The sequence below is a fragment of the Engystomops pustulosus genome, chromosome 4 (genome assembly GCF_040894005.1).
Source record: "Engystomops pustulosus chromosome 4, aEngPut4.maternal, whole genome shotgun sequence".
NCBI lineage: Eukaryota > Metazoa > Chordata > Amphibia > Anura > Leptodactylidae > Engystomops > Engystomops pustulosus.
The window spans coordinates 124,303,990-124,320,273 of NC_092414.1; the positions used below are offsets into that span (position 1 = coordinate 124,303,990).

The 16,284-nt window shown below is 40.8% G+C and overlaps 1 protein-coding gene across 4 annotated transcripts in view; it reads left to right on the plus strand.

Annotated features, from left to right (window-relative positions):
* Window positions 1-15,798, plus strand: part of DCLRE1C (DNA cross-link repair 1C) — a 31,718-nt gene extending 15,920 nt beyond the window's left edge. For 2 of the 4 annotated variants that reach the window (XM_072147301.1, XM_072147302.1), the window contains exons 10-13: window positions 3,640-3,694; window positions 7,401-7,489; window positions 9,872-9,972; window positions 10,987-15,798. In XM_072147301.1, coding sequence (XP_072003402.1) covers window positions 3,640-3,694; window positions 7,401-7,489; window positions 9,872-9,972; window positions 10,987-11,921 — 1,180 coding nt within the window. In that variant the 3' untranslated portion in view covers window positions 11,922-15,798. The remainder of the gene's footprint in view (window positions 1-3,639; window positions 3,695-7,400; window positions 7,490-9,871; window positions 9,973-10,986) is intronic. The other 2 variants (XM_072147300.1, XM_072147299.1) reach the window with 2 other exon arrangements.
* Window positions 15,799-16,284: the final 486 nt, after the last annotated feature.

The following is a 16,284-nucleotide window of genomic DNA, read 5'->3' on the forward strand; positions in this document are numbered from 1 at the left end:
TATGTATAAGTAAAAAAAATGCAAAAACAGTTAACACTACACATTATAATAAATAAAAAATACATAAAATATAAGCCCCTAAAATGTCACTTTCCCATAAAAAAAACTTAATAAAGTATAAAAAACATAAAAACACAAAAAAAACCCACATATTTGGTGTTGCCGCGTCCGTAACAATCTGCATAATAAAACAGAATTGTTACTGGACCCGCACGGTAAACGCCGGAGGAAAAAAACGCAAAAAACGTTCCAAAAAAAGATAATTTTTAATTAATACCCTATAAAAAATGCTCTAAGAAGTGATTTAAAAAATTTTATGCACTCTAAAATAAGCCCGCTAAAAAGAACAACTGTTCTCGCAAAAAATAAGCCCCTAACCAGATTTGTCAGCCAAAAAATAAAAAAGTTATGCATATAAAAAGATGGTGATGCTAAAATGAATAAGATTTTCTCCAAATTTAGTTTTTATTCAGTACACAAAACCCCCACATATTTGGCATCCCTGCGTCCGTAACAATCTGTATAATAAAACAGAATCGTTATTAGATCCGCAAAGTGAACCCCGTAAAAAACAACCTAAAAAAACTCTCTGAAAAAGATGATTTTTTATTAATGCCCTTTAAAAATGCTCTAAAAAAAGTGATTTTAAAAAGTTACACAATCTAAAATAAGACCACTAAAAAGAGCAATCATTCTCGCATAAAATAAGCCCTTAAACAGATTTGTGAGGTGAAAAATAAAAAAGTTATACATATGAAAGACGGTGATGCTAAAATTAACAACAATTTTGCCAAATTACTTTTTATTCAGTAAAAATGGTAAAAATTAAAAATATATATAAATGAAGTATTTTCATAATCGTGGCGACCCATAGAATAAAAATAATATACTATTTTTATGGTATGGTTAACGGCCAAAAAAAAAAAAACACATAAAAATTTTCCTAAAAATTGATGATTTTCATTTCCTCCACCAACAAAGAGTTAATTAAATCTCACCAATTAGCTATAGAGGCTCCAAAATTATGTATTAGAAAAGTGCATCTCATGTGGCAAAAGAAATAAGCCCCTATAGGTCCTCATTAAAAAAAAGAAAAAAATTATAGCCTGTACAATGTGACATAGCAAATCTGATCTGGATGGCGCCTCCTTCCCTTCTATGCCCGGCCGTGCGCCCATACAGCAGGTTACCAGCACATATGGGGTATCCGTGTACTCGGGAGAAATTGGGTATCAAACTTTGTGGAGCCTTTTTTCATTTAATCCATTTTAAATGTTTAATTTTCCACCCAAAATGAGTGCATTGTGAAAAAATATTACAATTTGCAGACTCCACCTCTGTTTTGTTTTAACCCCTATAAAACACGTAAAGGGTTAACAAACTTCTTAAAAGTAGTTTTTCATATGTTGAGGGGTGTAGTTTCCACAATGGGGTAATTTATGAGTCTAGCTATTATTTAGGCCTCTCAGTGTCAATTAGAAGTTGAGCAGGTCCATCTAAGTACGGGTTTTGGCGATTTTACAAAAAATGTGAGAAATGGCACCCAAATTCTGAGCCTCATAACAGTCTAGTAAAATATGTGGAATCTTAAAAAACCATGCCAACATAAAGCAGACATTTGGGAAATGTAAGTTATGAATTTATTTGGGTGCTTTGACTATCTGCATCAAAAGTAGAGAATTTAGAACGTTGAAAATAAAGAATTTTTCAAAATTTTTGCCAAATTTTGTTTTTTTTCATAACTAAACGCAAAAGATTTCATCCAAATTTTTAAACTAATTTGAAGTACAATGTGTCACGAGAAAACAATCTCAAAATCCCCTGGATATCTCATAGCGTACCCACGCTATAACCACTTATAGTGACCAGATTTGAAAAATGGGGCCACGTCCTTTAGGCCAAAATAGGCTGAGTCCCCTAGGGGTTAAGTAGCACAAAGCTTGGTAGCTGCAGCGAGTTGTGCTTTATCCCATCCAAACCCTGCTCAAAGCATTGGATCAAATTTCCTCACATGCTGAAGGCTGGGGTGCCGACTACATTTTGCTAAAGTTTTTGGGACATGAAGCATTTGTGGTATTTACAGTATATGCATAAATTTAAAGGCCCATTTAGAGCTGTTGAAGGACTCTGTACTACAGGCTCCGCTCCAATTAAAGTGCAGGGGATCAGAGCCTGCAGTAAGTGCCACAATGTGAACATTTATATTATCTGTCAGACATAATTTATTTTTCCTTTGCAGTTTGCTCTGCCCACGCTATGGTTGGGTGGGCATGTCCGTGTTCAGCTTGGGTAGTAGGAAGGCTATGCACCCCTGAGTAACAAGTAAAGGTTAACCGTCATTCTGAGCAAAAAAACATAATTTCATTCCTCAAAGTATTTTGCCTCTGTCCCCATTAAGTAACTTTTTTGGCTCATAGCAACAATGTTTTCCAGCTCTGAAAAACCTACAATGGGCCAGATGGTGGGCTGAACCTGCCTCTTCTGACATTATCACCTATGGGACCATAGCTTGTGCATCTTAGACACACCCACACAGGCGAGTGTGGAGCTTGTAGCTAAGAGGCGGAGTAGTCTACATAAATGAAAATATGAAGGTTTTTTTCAATAACAAGAAAAGTTTCAGTATTAAAAGGGTGCATTCACAGGAGGCAGTTACGCATTCGTTTTCAGAGGAGATTTGCCTTATTACATAGCTGTTAACATAGTGTTAACAAACACATGTTAACTCATGCATTAACATATGCATTTGTTAGCACTATGTTAATGTATGAGTTTATAAATGTAGAGAACAGTGAACACCCGTACAAGTAATAGGGGGCATGGACACAATGTACCCCCACTAGATTAGATTGTTACCAAAAAAGGCAACAAAAAAACAAAATGTAGAAAGCATAAAATAACACTTTATAAGTCCAATTAACAAACATGAACAAATCTGTTTCAAAAGACAACATACACAGAAAAATCCACCAAATAACTAAATATACATAATAAATAGATCACAGTAGGCCGGCATGGAAGATATAGTCCTCAGAACAAGTCAAGGTATTTGCTTACAAACAAGTATTGCACATTACCCAGAGGAATAACAGAGGGCAAGAGACATAGTCAAGTCTACATACACACATACCCCTGATGAAGCAAGGTGAAACACGTGTCGGGTGGTGTCCACCTTTTGTACGGATGTGCCCTTGTCCTCTGTTATTCCTCTGGGTAATGTGCAATACTTGTTTGTAAGCAATACCTTGACTTGTTCTGAGGACTATTCTCCTATACCGGCTTATTGTGATCTATTCATCACGTATATTTAGTTATTTCAACATTGGTGGACTTTTCTATATATGTTGTATAACTGCTAATCCAATTGCAGAAGGGCTTTAAATCACATGCCCTACAACATCTCAAAACTTTTTTTTTTTTTAATGAATTCTACTCTATAAATAATTTACACATCAGACGACTGGGCTTGGGGCAAATAAAATATTCTGGTATCTTATTCCAAATGAAGGCCCCGTGGTCTCCCATGGAACGAACAGCAATACAGAGCACACAGGAGTTGACTGGTATAAAGATGGTAGTTTGGAATAGTTTGAATCTGTGAGAGATGTTTTCACACTGAAATCTTGTGTTCCTTTCCAGATCAGGAGAAAGCTCATATCGAGCTTGCTTTTCTTTCCATTCATCATTTAGTGAGGTAGGTTGATGTTTCTATGTATAACTGTATACATTTCCTTTTTTAACTTTATTCCATCTACTATAGGTAAAATCATTTCCTTATTAGGTTTATTAAATATTTAGCTTGGTTTGCCTTATGTAGATGCTTTTTGTCCAGCCTACTGTATGCCAGGTAGGGAACCACCTGTGAAGTGTCTATAAACCCTTTCATCGGAATAAGGGTTAGTAACCACTAAGAAGAGCAGAGATAAGTTACACACTGACCATGGGGCTGCTTTTCTGATGGATTTCTCTGTGAAACGAATGCACTAAGAAACCGCAGAGCGAGGATGGATTCCAGCACTTGCACGGATCTTCTACAACTCTTTATTAAATCTCAATACCTTCAAAATGTGTCACCATGTACTTTTGTATGGCTTTTTGGGATGTAATAAAAATTTTTAGAAGTTCCCAACAAGTGCTGATCCGGCGTCTGGTCCTGTGCACGTTAAGATCTACCGTATTTGGTGACGGAGAGAGCTGCAGCTTATATTGCTCGAACATGTATAACGTTTTTTTTTGTTTTTTTTTTAATTGAAAACCACTTGGGGAAAAGTGAAAAATCACACACCAAAAAGGCAATTCCAGTTTATAGCAAAGTTTTTTCTGTGCCATTAATGTCATATAGGCCATGTGACATATATGTATCGTTGGGGGAGGACAGCGTATTTCCAAATGTGTGGCAAGTATAATAGTGTCAGCCCAGCCCTGTAAAATATTTCTAGTATGTTGTATTAGTGTTTTTATACACAGGGCTATAAAAGGATTAGCTCATAAATACAATAAGCTTTATACTGTACAATATTACATATGTTAAATAAACATTTAAGGAATCACCTTATCTCGCCTATTGGCCTACATTAATTTGTAACAGCCTTTCCCTTAGTAACTCTGCTGATACTACTCACGGTGTATCCAGCCATGGGCCCAATAGCTTCTCATATTTGCCTTCCGTCTTCCTTTCTTTGTATATAGCCCTCCCATTTATTATCATCCCTTCTACCTTCTGGAGGAATTCGGAAGGGGAATCGGTTGAATCCACCTCGCTGCAATTGATTTCCTGGCCATGTATAATAGTCTCCCCACCGCAATCTTGCCTAGGTGTTCAAGAGTAATTTCCTCATCACAGCCTAACACACATGTAAGGACATTCCTGGGGACCGAGATCATATATGCCCTATCTATCAGTTCCAACACTTTCACCCAAAAGGCTCGTATAACAGGACAGTCCCATAACATATGTGCCATTTCTGCCATATGTGCAATTTCTTCAGAGCACTTTGGGCATGGTGCGTTTAGCGCACCCCAATATCATATAAGAATTTTGGCATTCTGTATACCCTGTGGACTATATACAATTGTGAGAGTCTATTTGCTTCTCCCAATGAGATTGCTGGTATAACCTCTAAAATATTACTCCATTGGTCGTCCGTCATAGGACCCACATCCCTCTCCCATTTGGCCCGAGCGGGGCTGTGAAAACCATCTATAAATTTACACAACAGGAGCTGATACAAAAGAGAGATGAGTCCTGAAGAATACCCCTCCTTAGCAATATTCTGAAGCAAAGGGTCCTCCTTGTATACCAGAGGCTCCACTTTGGTCTGGGCTTCAAAGGCATGTTTCAGTTGGAGATGCCTAAAAAAGTAATGGCTATGAGCTGCAATAGTTTCCTGTAGCTGCTGAAATGTCTTAATGTGGGAGTCACCTACCAGTTGTGCTAGTGTAAGCAACCCCATCCCTCCCCAAAAAGATGCACACTCCAACGTCTGGAACTCAACCAATCCAGGATTGTCCCACAAAGGCGTGTACTGGGTGTAACCATTCAGTCCCCTAATCTGCTAAACCTTACCCCATACTTTATGGACCATAAATAGAGTGTTTAGTTCCATTCTACCGGGTTTAAATTTCCCCGCTTTCAGTGCCTGTAGTAAATTCTTAACTTTTAGGTGATGCTTAATTATCTGAGAGTTCATGTCGGCTGTCTCAGTTACTCCCCATCCTTTAAGATGTTGTGCCTGTGCCGCTAAGTAATATATCCAAGGATTGGGCAATGCTAATCCCCCCTATATTTAAGATCGCAGCAGCATTTCCAGCCGTATTCTAGGATGGCCTTTATTCCATATTAGTTCTCTAAACAAAGCATTTATCTTATGGAACCTAGAAAGAAGATATGGGAGCTGAGGCATTAATAACATTTTGATAAGGTTCAAACGTCCAATGACAGATAATGGTAACTTGCACCATGCTTTAATCTTAACTTTAATAGACTCCAGTCGTGGGGTAAGGTTAAGCTCCTCAAAATGTGATGGGAGTGCTGACACTCTTACACCTAAATAGTTTACGACAGGAATAGTGGAGGCCCTCTGCGCCAAGTCATCATTTATCGCATCTACTGCCATTATGGCTGATTTATGCCAATTTATCAAAAGGCCAGACATAGCCCCAAATTGATCGAAGAGACCCATGGCAGCCGTCAGAGAGGTCTCTGTATCCCCCAAAAACAATAATGCATCATCGGCGTATAACGCGACCTTATTTTGTATTTGGCCATACCGAAAGTCCTTGATCTCTGGTGAATTGTGTATCGCTGCCGCCAGAGGCTCAATAGCTATGGCAAAAAGCAACGGAGACAGGGGGCAACCCTGTCTAGTGCCACGGAATAGCGTAAATGGTTCAGATAATGCACCGGTTTCCCTAATCCGAGCCTTTGGAGCCGAATACAACACTTTGACCCATGCTATAAATTTAGGCTAAAACCCCATAGCCACCATGGTATGCCACAGAAATATCCACTCTACACTATCAAACACTTTGGCAGCGTCTAGCGTTAAAATAGTTCTCCTACCTACATTATCCGATGGGACCTGTAAGCTAAGAAAAAGTCTTCTGATATTGATAGAGGTGGATTTCTGAGGCATAAAACCAGTGTGGTCTTCATTTATTATAGATGTAATAACTTTATTTAAACGATTGACCATAGCCTTAGCAAGTAACTTTATGTCAGATGTTAGCAACGAAATGGGTCTGTACAAATCCAGCATCAAAGGATTTTTGCCCTCTTTTGGCAACACTACTATAATAGCTTCCTGCATAGATGGAGGGAGCGAACCTTTTACAAAAGCATCCTGAAATACTTCAAGTAGTTGAGGGAGAAGGGCCTCCCCATATAGCTTGTATATCTCGGCTGGTAAGCCCTCTACCCCAGGGGCCTTATCATTCGCCATCCCTCCTACTGCATCTTCCAACTCCTCCAGGACGAGGGGCTGCTCCAACATATATAGCTTGGGAAGAGCCAGCATATCAAGAAACGCTACTATATCCCCTTCCGATGACTGTCTCTGCGACTGGTAAAGGGTGGAATAGAAATCTACTAGCACCTTCATTATTCCTGTTGTATCACAATGTATTTGCCCATTATTGTCTTTCATAGCTGATATATGGGAAGTCCCCTGTTGTGCCTTCGTGATCACTGACAGCAGATGTCCCACACTTTCCCCTTCTTCAAAGAAGCCCTGCTTAGGTATTAGTGTTTTTAGTGTAAAAGCATAATATTTTATATGTTTTACTCTGTACTCAAAAATACTGTGCAAATTACTGGTGGTAAGTGGCCTTAACCATCAAGGAAGAATACATATAAACTTGTAATTTTAATAAATAATCGAGACTTTTGTTTACCTTTTCAGATTAAGGACTTTTTGAGTCACATCCGTCCTATGAATGTTTATCCAAATGTGATTCCAGTTGGAAAAACATTGGCATATGTTGAGGAAATGTGAGTAACAATGTAATTTATTATGAAAAGGCTAAATATGAAGGTATGTCAGAAGGTATAGTCCGACCACCACTTTGTATATTTCATTGTGATATATACTCACCGGCCACTTTATTAGGTACACCTGTCCAACTGCTCGTTAACACTTAATTTCTAATCAGCAAATCACATGGCGGCAACTCGGTGCATTTAGGCATGTAGACATGGTCAAGACAATCTCCTGCAGTTCAAACCGAGCATCAGTATGGGGAAGAAAGGTGATTTGAGTGCCTTTGATCGTGGCATGGTTGTTGGTGCCAGAAGGGCTGGTCTGAGTGTTTCAGAAACTGCTGATCTACTGGGATTTTCACGCACAACCATCTCTAGGGTTTACAGAGAATGGTCCGAAAAAGAAAAAACATCCAGTGAGCGGCAGTTCTGTGGGCGGAAATGCCTTGTTGATGCCAGAGGTCAGAGGAGAATGGGCAGACTGGTTTGAGCTGATAGAAAGGCAACAGTGACTCAAATCGCCACTCGTTACAACCAAGGTAGGCAGAAGAGCATCTCTGAACACACAGTACGTCGAACTTTGAGGCAGATGGGCTACAGCAGCAGAAGACCACACCGGGTGCCACTCCTTTCAGCTAAGAACAGGAAACTGAGGCTACAATTTGCACAAGCTCATTGAAATTGGACAGTAGAAGATTGGAAAAACGTTGCCTGGTCTGATGAGTCTCGATTTCTGCTGCGACATTCGGATGTCCATGAAAGCATGGATCCATCCTGCCTTGTATCAACGGTTCAGGCTGGTGGTGTCATGGTGTGGGGAATATTTTCTTGGCACTTTTTGGGCCCCTTGGTACCAATTGAGCATCATTGCAACGCCACAGCCTACCTGAGTATTGTTGCTGACCATGTCCATCCCTTTATGACCACAATGTACCCAACATCTGACGGCTACTTTCAGCAGGATAATGCGCCATGTCATAAAGCTGGAATCATCTCAGACTGGTTTCTTGAACATGACAATGAGTTCCCTGTACTCAAATGGCCTCTACAGTCACCAGATCTCAATCCAATAGAGCATCTTTGGGATGTGGTGGAACGGGAGATTCGCATCATGGATGTGCAGCCGACAAATCTGCGGCAACTGTGTGATGCCATCATATCAATATGGACCAAAATCTCTGAGGAATGCTTCCAGCACCTTGTTGAATCTATGCCACGAAGAATTGAGGCAGTTCTGAAGGCAAAAGGGGGTCCAACCCGTTACTAGCATGGTGTACCTAATAAAGTGAGTGTGTATGTGTAATATATATATATATATATATATATATATATATATATATATATATATATATATATTTATTTATTATATATTTATTTATTATATTAGGCAGTCCCCATGCAAGATAGGTTCTGTAGATTTGTACTTTAGTTGAATTTGTATGTAAGTCGAAACAGTATATTTTATCATTGTAACCCCAGCCAAAATTTTTTTTTGGTCTGTGACAATTGGATTTTAAAAATGTTGGATTGTTGGATCATAAGAACCAGCATTAACAATAAAGCTTAATTGCAGACACCAGTGATAACTGTTATAGCTGTTTATAATAGCCTAAGGCTAAAGTACAGTAAATTACCAACATCCAGAGGTCTGATTGTAACTAGGGGTCGTCTGTAAGTTGGGTGTTCTTAAGTAGGGCACTGCCTCTCGGAGAACGAACTGGCATAGAATTCACACTTTTTGCCTGTGCTTGAACCTTCCATTTCCAATTACACATCATTAATAAGTGCCTGAATTAATTCTACACCAGGTCAGGTCTGGCATGAATTTAAGCTAACCTGTGCCAATGTTGTAGCTGAGGTTATAGCAGATTTGCTGGGGGCATGGCCTGCCCTGTGCCATGCCTGGTGACCAACTACACCCATTTTTCAAAAAAGTGGCATGCGACATATAAAACCAGGAATTGCAACTATTTCATGCCTTGTAAGCTTTAAAAATATAAGGCATGATAAATTCTCCCATTTTATTGTGGGAATAGGACTATGTGTATTGCCTTTTAAAATGATGATAATGATGAAGAAGCTGGCAGGGCACATGTTTCTTACATTTGTAGATAGGAAAACCACATTATTTCTCATGCCTCATACATTTCCAAGCACATGATGTGATCAGCGGTAGAATTGCTCGCTTAGTTTCCCCCATGTTCATCAACACGTGCACTTTGTGGCCTTTTTCACATACACTTCTCTTTCATGTCGTGAGTTTACATAAATCCAACCTAAGCAAAAAGGGGAATCCATTTTTTTATTTACTTCTGGTTTTGTCAAAAACAACTTCTTGAAAAGCTATATAGATAGGCCATGTCTGACATAAGATTTGTGTCCTATATCCCACAGCTTGAGGCCATTCTGTAGATCTTATTCAGAAAGCGCAGAAGTAAAGTATAAACCTCTTGGTAGTCTGAAGAGAACAAGAAACTTGAGTTTGAAGGCCACAGGTGAGACTTGCTGGACAAAAAACAACATATTTTTGTTTTCTTATAACATACCTCTATTCTACAAGCATTTTTTGTGGAGCAAAATATTAATATTTTTATACATCAGGTTAAATGGAATCTACCAGTTCCCAAATTGCATGACTTTCCTGCTTCACAGTGATTTGTTCCTTGAAGAAATCTCATATTATCTTATGGCTTATGTTACTGTGATCTAGAAAACCAGACATGAGCTGCTTATAAAGATCCAATCCCCAACTTTGTCTTTTACTATTTCTATCTGTTTGTATTTCTCAATTTATGGGGGTAGCGCCCCGCACTGTATGGGGGTAGCGCCCCGCACTGTATGGGGGTAGCGCCCCGCACTGTATGGGGGGTAGCGCCCCGCACTGTAGGGGGGTAGCGCCCCGCACTGTATGGGGGGTAGCGCCCCGCACTGTATGGGGGGTAGCGCCCCGCACTGTATGGGGGGTAGCGCCCCGCACTGTATGGGGGGGTAGCGCCCCGCACTGTATGGGGGGGTAGCGCCCCGCACTGTATGGGGGGGTAGCGCCCCGCACTGTATGGGGGGGTAGCGCCCCGCACTGTATGGGGGGGTAGCGCCCCGCACTGTAGGGGGGTAGCGCCCCGCACTGTAGGGGGGTAGCGCCCCGCACTGTATGGGGGGTAGCGCCCCGCACTGTATGGGGGGTAGCGCCCCGCACTGTATGGGGGGTAGCGCCCCGCACTGTATGGGGGGTAGCGCCCCGCACTGTATGGTAGGTATTGTCGATAATTTTAAGCTAATTAGCCCAATTTGTGATGATTACTGGTTTGCAGTTTGGGAACTTGGTCTCTAAAAGGTTCGCCATCACTGCCCTAGAGTAGTCAATCAATAGTCAATAGACCAATTCACCCAATTTCTGGTTAGTGTTCCAGGAAAGCTTTCGATTTTCAGTATGTTATGTGCATATTTATTGTTATTTTTGTTTTCCCCTAAACTAATGCTTTCTTATTATTTATATGAATATTTTTCAGAAGATGACAGTATTGATGAGTTATTCAATGATTATCCATTAAATCATTTAAAGAACAAAATTCTTCGACATGACAAATTTACATCTGAAAATAATTGGTGTAAAGGTGATGATTGTTCCATGACAATCTCCTCCACTACACCAGTGCCTATAGCTACACTTGAGGGTTTCTTGGAATGTGAAGAATCCAATGGAGAAGATACTGATGAAGAGGAGGAAGAAGCTGAGGGTCTAAAGTTGGTTAAAGCAGCTGATCGTACTACATGCACACCATCTAAATCCACAGATCTTCATGAAAGTAATGCACTACCTGAAGAAGGTCCATTGCCTCCAGCTGACACTATACCAGAGAAAACGTTGCCTCAGTGGAATTTTTTCTTTAAATCTAACTCCGTTAAAGGAGAATGTGCATACTATCCTGAAACCTCAGAGGAGGAGGAAAGAGAGAAAAATTCTCAATCTCCAAAACTATTTAGTGAATCTGATGATGATTCAACTCACATATCCTCTGTAAATTCCTCCCAGTCAACCCACATCTCTGAGCAAGGCAGCCAAGGATGGGACAGTCAGGCGGACACAGTACTCCTATCCTCCCAAGAACGGAGGGCTGCTGAACCACACTGTATGAATAGAGGTACTCATGCTCCTGATGCTTCAGGGACTGCTCACCCTGGAGAGGCCAAACCAGAAGGAGACCAAGGTGATTGCTTTAATGGAGATAAAAGGGGAAAAATGGAGACCAATCAATGTCGCCTATGTGTACAAACGGGAGACCAGGCAGCACTGCAGATTGATGGCAGAGGAGACTCGCAGAGTTCTTCTGACTTTGACATTCCATCAACACCCGGGGCTGAGCAGCCTCAACCTGAAAAGCTGTACCACCTGTATGAACGCCTGGCCACAGGGGGCGTTGTCACAGCTACTAAGCAAAAGTGAGGCTTCCATGTTTTGTATGGTATCTATACAAAGAGATCAAACATTTTCTGCTTTTCTGTGTTTTAATAATAATAATAATCTTTATTTATATAGCGCCATCACATACTGTAGCGCTTTACAACTTATAGGGGACAGTGAGGCATTACTTTCTTGTTGAACTTCATATAATTGTGAAATTCTGAAAATATTTAAATTTATATATAAATTTGTGAATAAAAGGGAGCAGGACTCCTATGAATCAATTAGTTGTATTCCGAAATACAATAAAGATTGTATTGTTTGGCACCACATTGCTATATGAGTCATATTAATTCATAAACTTCATTACAGAACTGAATAAACACCACCAAAATGTTGACGTTTTGAACATTATGATAAAAAAGATATACCCAACTCTAACTGTGTGCTGACTGTCCTGTGACTTTAGACATCAGTGGGTGCAGGCTTCGAGTCTTGACATTGCTGCAGTTTCTCCTGCTCTTTCGCTGATACCATGAGCAGGATGGGTTCTCTGTCAGAAACGGTTTCCGGAAGTTGTTTATTACCGCTTCTTCCTTCTCAATTCCTCACTGCATTGTATCTTATTCCTCCATAATCTTTTTGAGGCCCTCAGGCCATCTAAAGCCACTGGATGGACAAATTTGCCAAATTTTAGAACTTAATCATTCAGTGACGTGGCCATAACATCTAGATCTGGGTGGCCTAACCTGTAAAGGACATCTACCACCAGGATGAAGGATTGTAAACCAAGCACACTGACATACTGGTGTGTGCCCCTCTGACAGGATCTGCTCTTCAAGCTTCCTATGCCCTTGTTTTTAAGGAAAAAAAAAAGCTTTAAAAAATATTCAAATGAGCCTGTGGAGTTTAGGGTCCAATAACACCTATGGAGCCCGTCATCCCAGAGGCAGATTTGCATAATTTTAAAAGCCTTTTTTGTAAAAACCATGGTATAGGAAGCTTAAATGAAAAGCAGATCCTGCAAGAGGGGACACACACCAATATTATCCTGCCAGAGGGGCCACACGCCAGTATGTCAGTGTGCTTGCTTTACAATGCTTCATCCTGGAGGTAGATGTCTATTTGAAGGTTTCTGTGCCAGTCCTCTCTGATAAAGACTGACGAAATATATTTTCATAAACTGCCATTAGAAAGCATTGCCTCTATCCCTTCATTGTCCCTCTACCTGTAAACTTAAGCTATGAGGTCCTAAAGCTGTATGCAAATGACCTGTGAGATGTCATGTGAGTCATGATCATATTCAAGCTGTCCGGCTTATTCATGAGTGAGAGGCACAGGCACACCCCCAGTGCTTGACTGACAGCCTGTATAATGGTGTAATGGCTCCTCCATGTGCTTCCTGGTGCTGACACCCCCGGCAACCTGTGTGTATAGGAGAGATACAACAGCTCCAGGTAGCCATGTTATAGCAGAACATGTCGGGTACGTGTGTAGCTGATTTCTGTGCCTCACACACGTGTATTAGGAGGGACAGCATGTCAGCAGATAAAGCACAGACACCATCAATGCTTTACTTTAAATTACACACAAACATGAGGAGAGGGGAGGGGTAACAGGAGTGACATCACTGCCTCTGACCATGTGACCAGCCTCATTTACATAATAAAGAAAAGATGATTTTATAATAATTGATGTATGAAGTAACTAGATAAAGGCTGGGATGGGATCCTTGTGAGTTGCTCCAACAGGTAGAGGTGACACAAATAGTGACAGAGACCTGATGACAGGTGTCCTTTAAATACATGTGGAATATCCAAAGATGTTCTTTTCAGTGCAAAGTGAAGACAGAGAAAACCGACACAGCCACTTTAATATATGTGGGCCATTCTGCCTACTGCAGGATAACTCTGCATTCCTAGATCAAGGAAGAACTCTATTTGCACCCTGTTTATTCGACGTACATGCTAGATAATTGCATTAAGTGCTAGTGGCAGTGCATACTGGTTCTTCCTCCTCTATGGGCTGCTATGCACTCCTGAATTGGCTGTGCCATGATGTAATGACAAGTGGCACAGCTGTGATGACCACAGATAAAATTGATTTGAAACTATTTAGCATATGCTTAGTTTTATAGATTTAGTCGTGTAACTCCTAGACTCTAAAAAATTAAATAAAAATGTCAATCTTCTGGGAATACTTTCAATCAGGTTTAAGGAAAGGCAAACAAGACAGTGGACCCTAAACCCATGCTCCCCAAAAGGCACTACCTACTTGTACCCTGTACAGGACAACTAGATGATGGACTCTCAAAGCAAAGTGCAAATCTTAACAAGACAAACACAAACCGGGAAACATATTAGACAAGCTGGGTCACAACAGAGATGCAGATGCACAAGAGTAGTTTGCATAGAGTCAAGATCAAAATACCAGGACTGCAGTAAGGAAAGTCTCACTCTTGGGTATGATTTCAGCAAAGCTCTGTAAGTCACAACTGTTAACTGTTGCTTGCCCAGAGCAGGCCGCAGGAGGAGAAAGGTGTGGTGCAATCAACTCGAAACAGCCAGCAACCTAATCCCTTGTTCACACAAACAAAGAACAAATAGAAAACCAAGATAAAATCAGTCGGATACCACTGTCTGTGGGCAATGCTGACACAGATTTTACAATGTCTCAACCAAAATATGATCACAGGTCTTTCATACACATTCCATATTTTAGTGCCTGCTCACTGACCAACTTGTGTACGAATACAGTTTTTCTTTACCTCTACCCATTAATGTTCAATTAGGTTGAGGTCTGGGGAAGAAGTTGAGCCTTCTTCACCTTTTTCCAGACTTTATGTAATGCACGTTGCTTGCATGGGCTATTACATCTCACTATTATGAAGCATACAAACCAGTTCCACTGACATGTTTGTATTGCCACAACAAATAAACATTTTGATAAGCCAACTTGTTAAGGGCTAATCTTTTCCCCAGGTATGGAACGGTACAGTGCCGCACCGTACGGCTCCCTGTGCCCATTGCCGAACAATGGGGGGGGGGGGGGATATATGTACGGCGGCCGTATATGCATCCCCCAACGGCCATGTGAATGTAGCTCAAGTCTGATAGGTCTCATTTTTGGCTTTCGATGGTAGGAACGACTTCATTTTGTATTTTTTCAATTGTTCAAACATTCACATGATCCAGTTTTTTAATTTTCTGAGCTCACTATTGATGAGCTGGTGGTTCTGATTCTCTTTTCTATGGGAATCCTTCTTCATGACTGCTCCTTAATTGCAACCAATTCACTTGACCCTATTGGGCACCTCTTATGATAGCCGGTGAAGGTGAGGTGAGCCCACAGGCCCACATTTATCAAACACTGTACAAACTGCATTGTGTACAGTTTGCCTTTGGAGTGTGCAAAGTGAGCCGGATTCAGTCATTGTGGCACACGTTCTTCGTGTATCTGGCACTCCCTGCACTGCTCCGACTACTTATTTTTGGTGCACCTTTAACATGGGGATTGCAAAACACTTGATAAATATGGTGCACGCTCCAACTGTGCACCGGAACACCCCTTTATGTGCAGAAATTTGTGTTGTGTCGAGTATAGTTCATCCGTGACACAAGTGAGTCGCGTACAACACATATGTGGGGTTGATATTTCTTGAATAAGTGTCCAGCTTTCACATAAATGTAAAAAAAAAAGCACGACAGCGAAACATGTGTATTTGCTTCTTTTTTAATCACTCTGCACTTTGTGAGCGGTATTCAAGCTGCAACTCTATGTTTACATTTTGTGTATTCCTGATTGTATAACCTACCTCCAGCCTTCAGTGGCACTACCTAGGGACCTACGCACTTTTAATTCCTCTGTGTGGTCCACACACCACATTGCTTCTTTCATGCTTTGTCTTTGTCCTTATTGTGTTGTGTAAAAAATTGTTTGCTTTGCATTTAATAAAGTTTATATTTTATGATAGTCACGTATTTGACTTATTTTTCCAAGCATTTTGGTGTAATCTATATAGCGGATGGCAGTCCGGCCCATGCCGATCTGCTGCATTCCTTTTTGTAATCTGTACATAAAAGAATGTGCAAAAAGGTACTTAGTAAATGTTCCCCACCGTGACACTGCAACGTGACTGAGTCAGTTGCTCAAGCTCATAAGGAGAGGGGCTGGGTGGGGAGCGCAACTCTACCCCCCCTCAGGCCGTGTACTAGGTTCCGGTCTAGGTATATTGCGATGGTTAGGCTCTGATGGGAGGGATGTGCTAGCTGGAGGAAAGATTTGGAGTAGTGAACGGGCCTGTACTTTGCAGGTTAGAAGTTTGGGCCGGATTAGGCTCAAATCTCCCTCCGTTTACATTCTCGATCGCTGCTGGCATTGACCACAGGCGTTAACTCTTTAATGC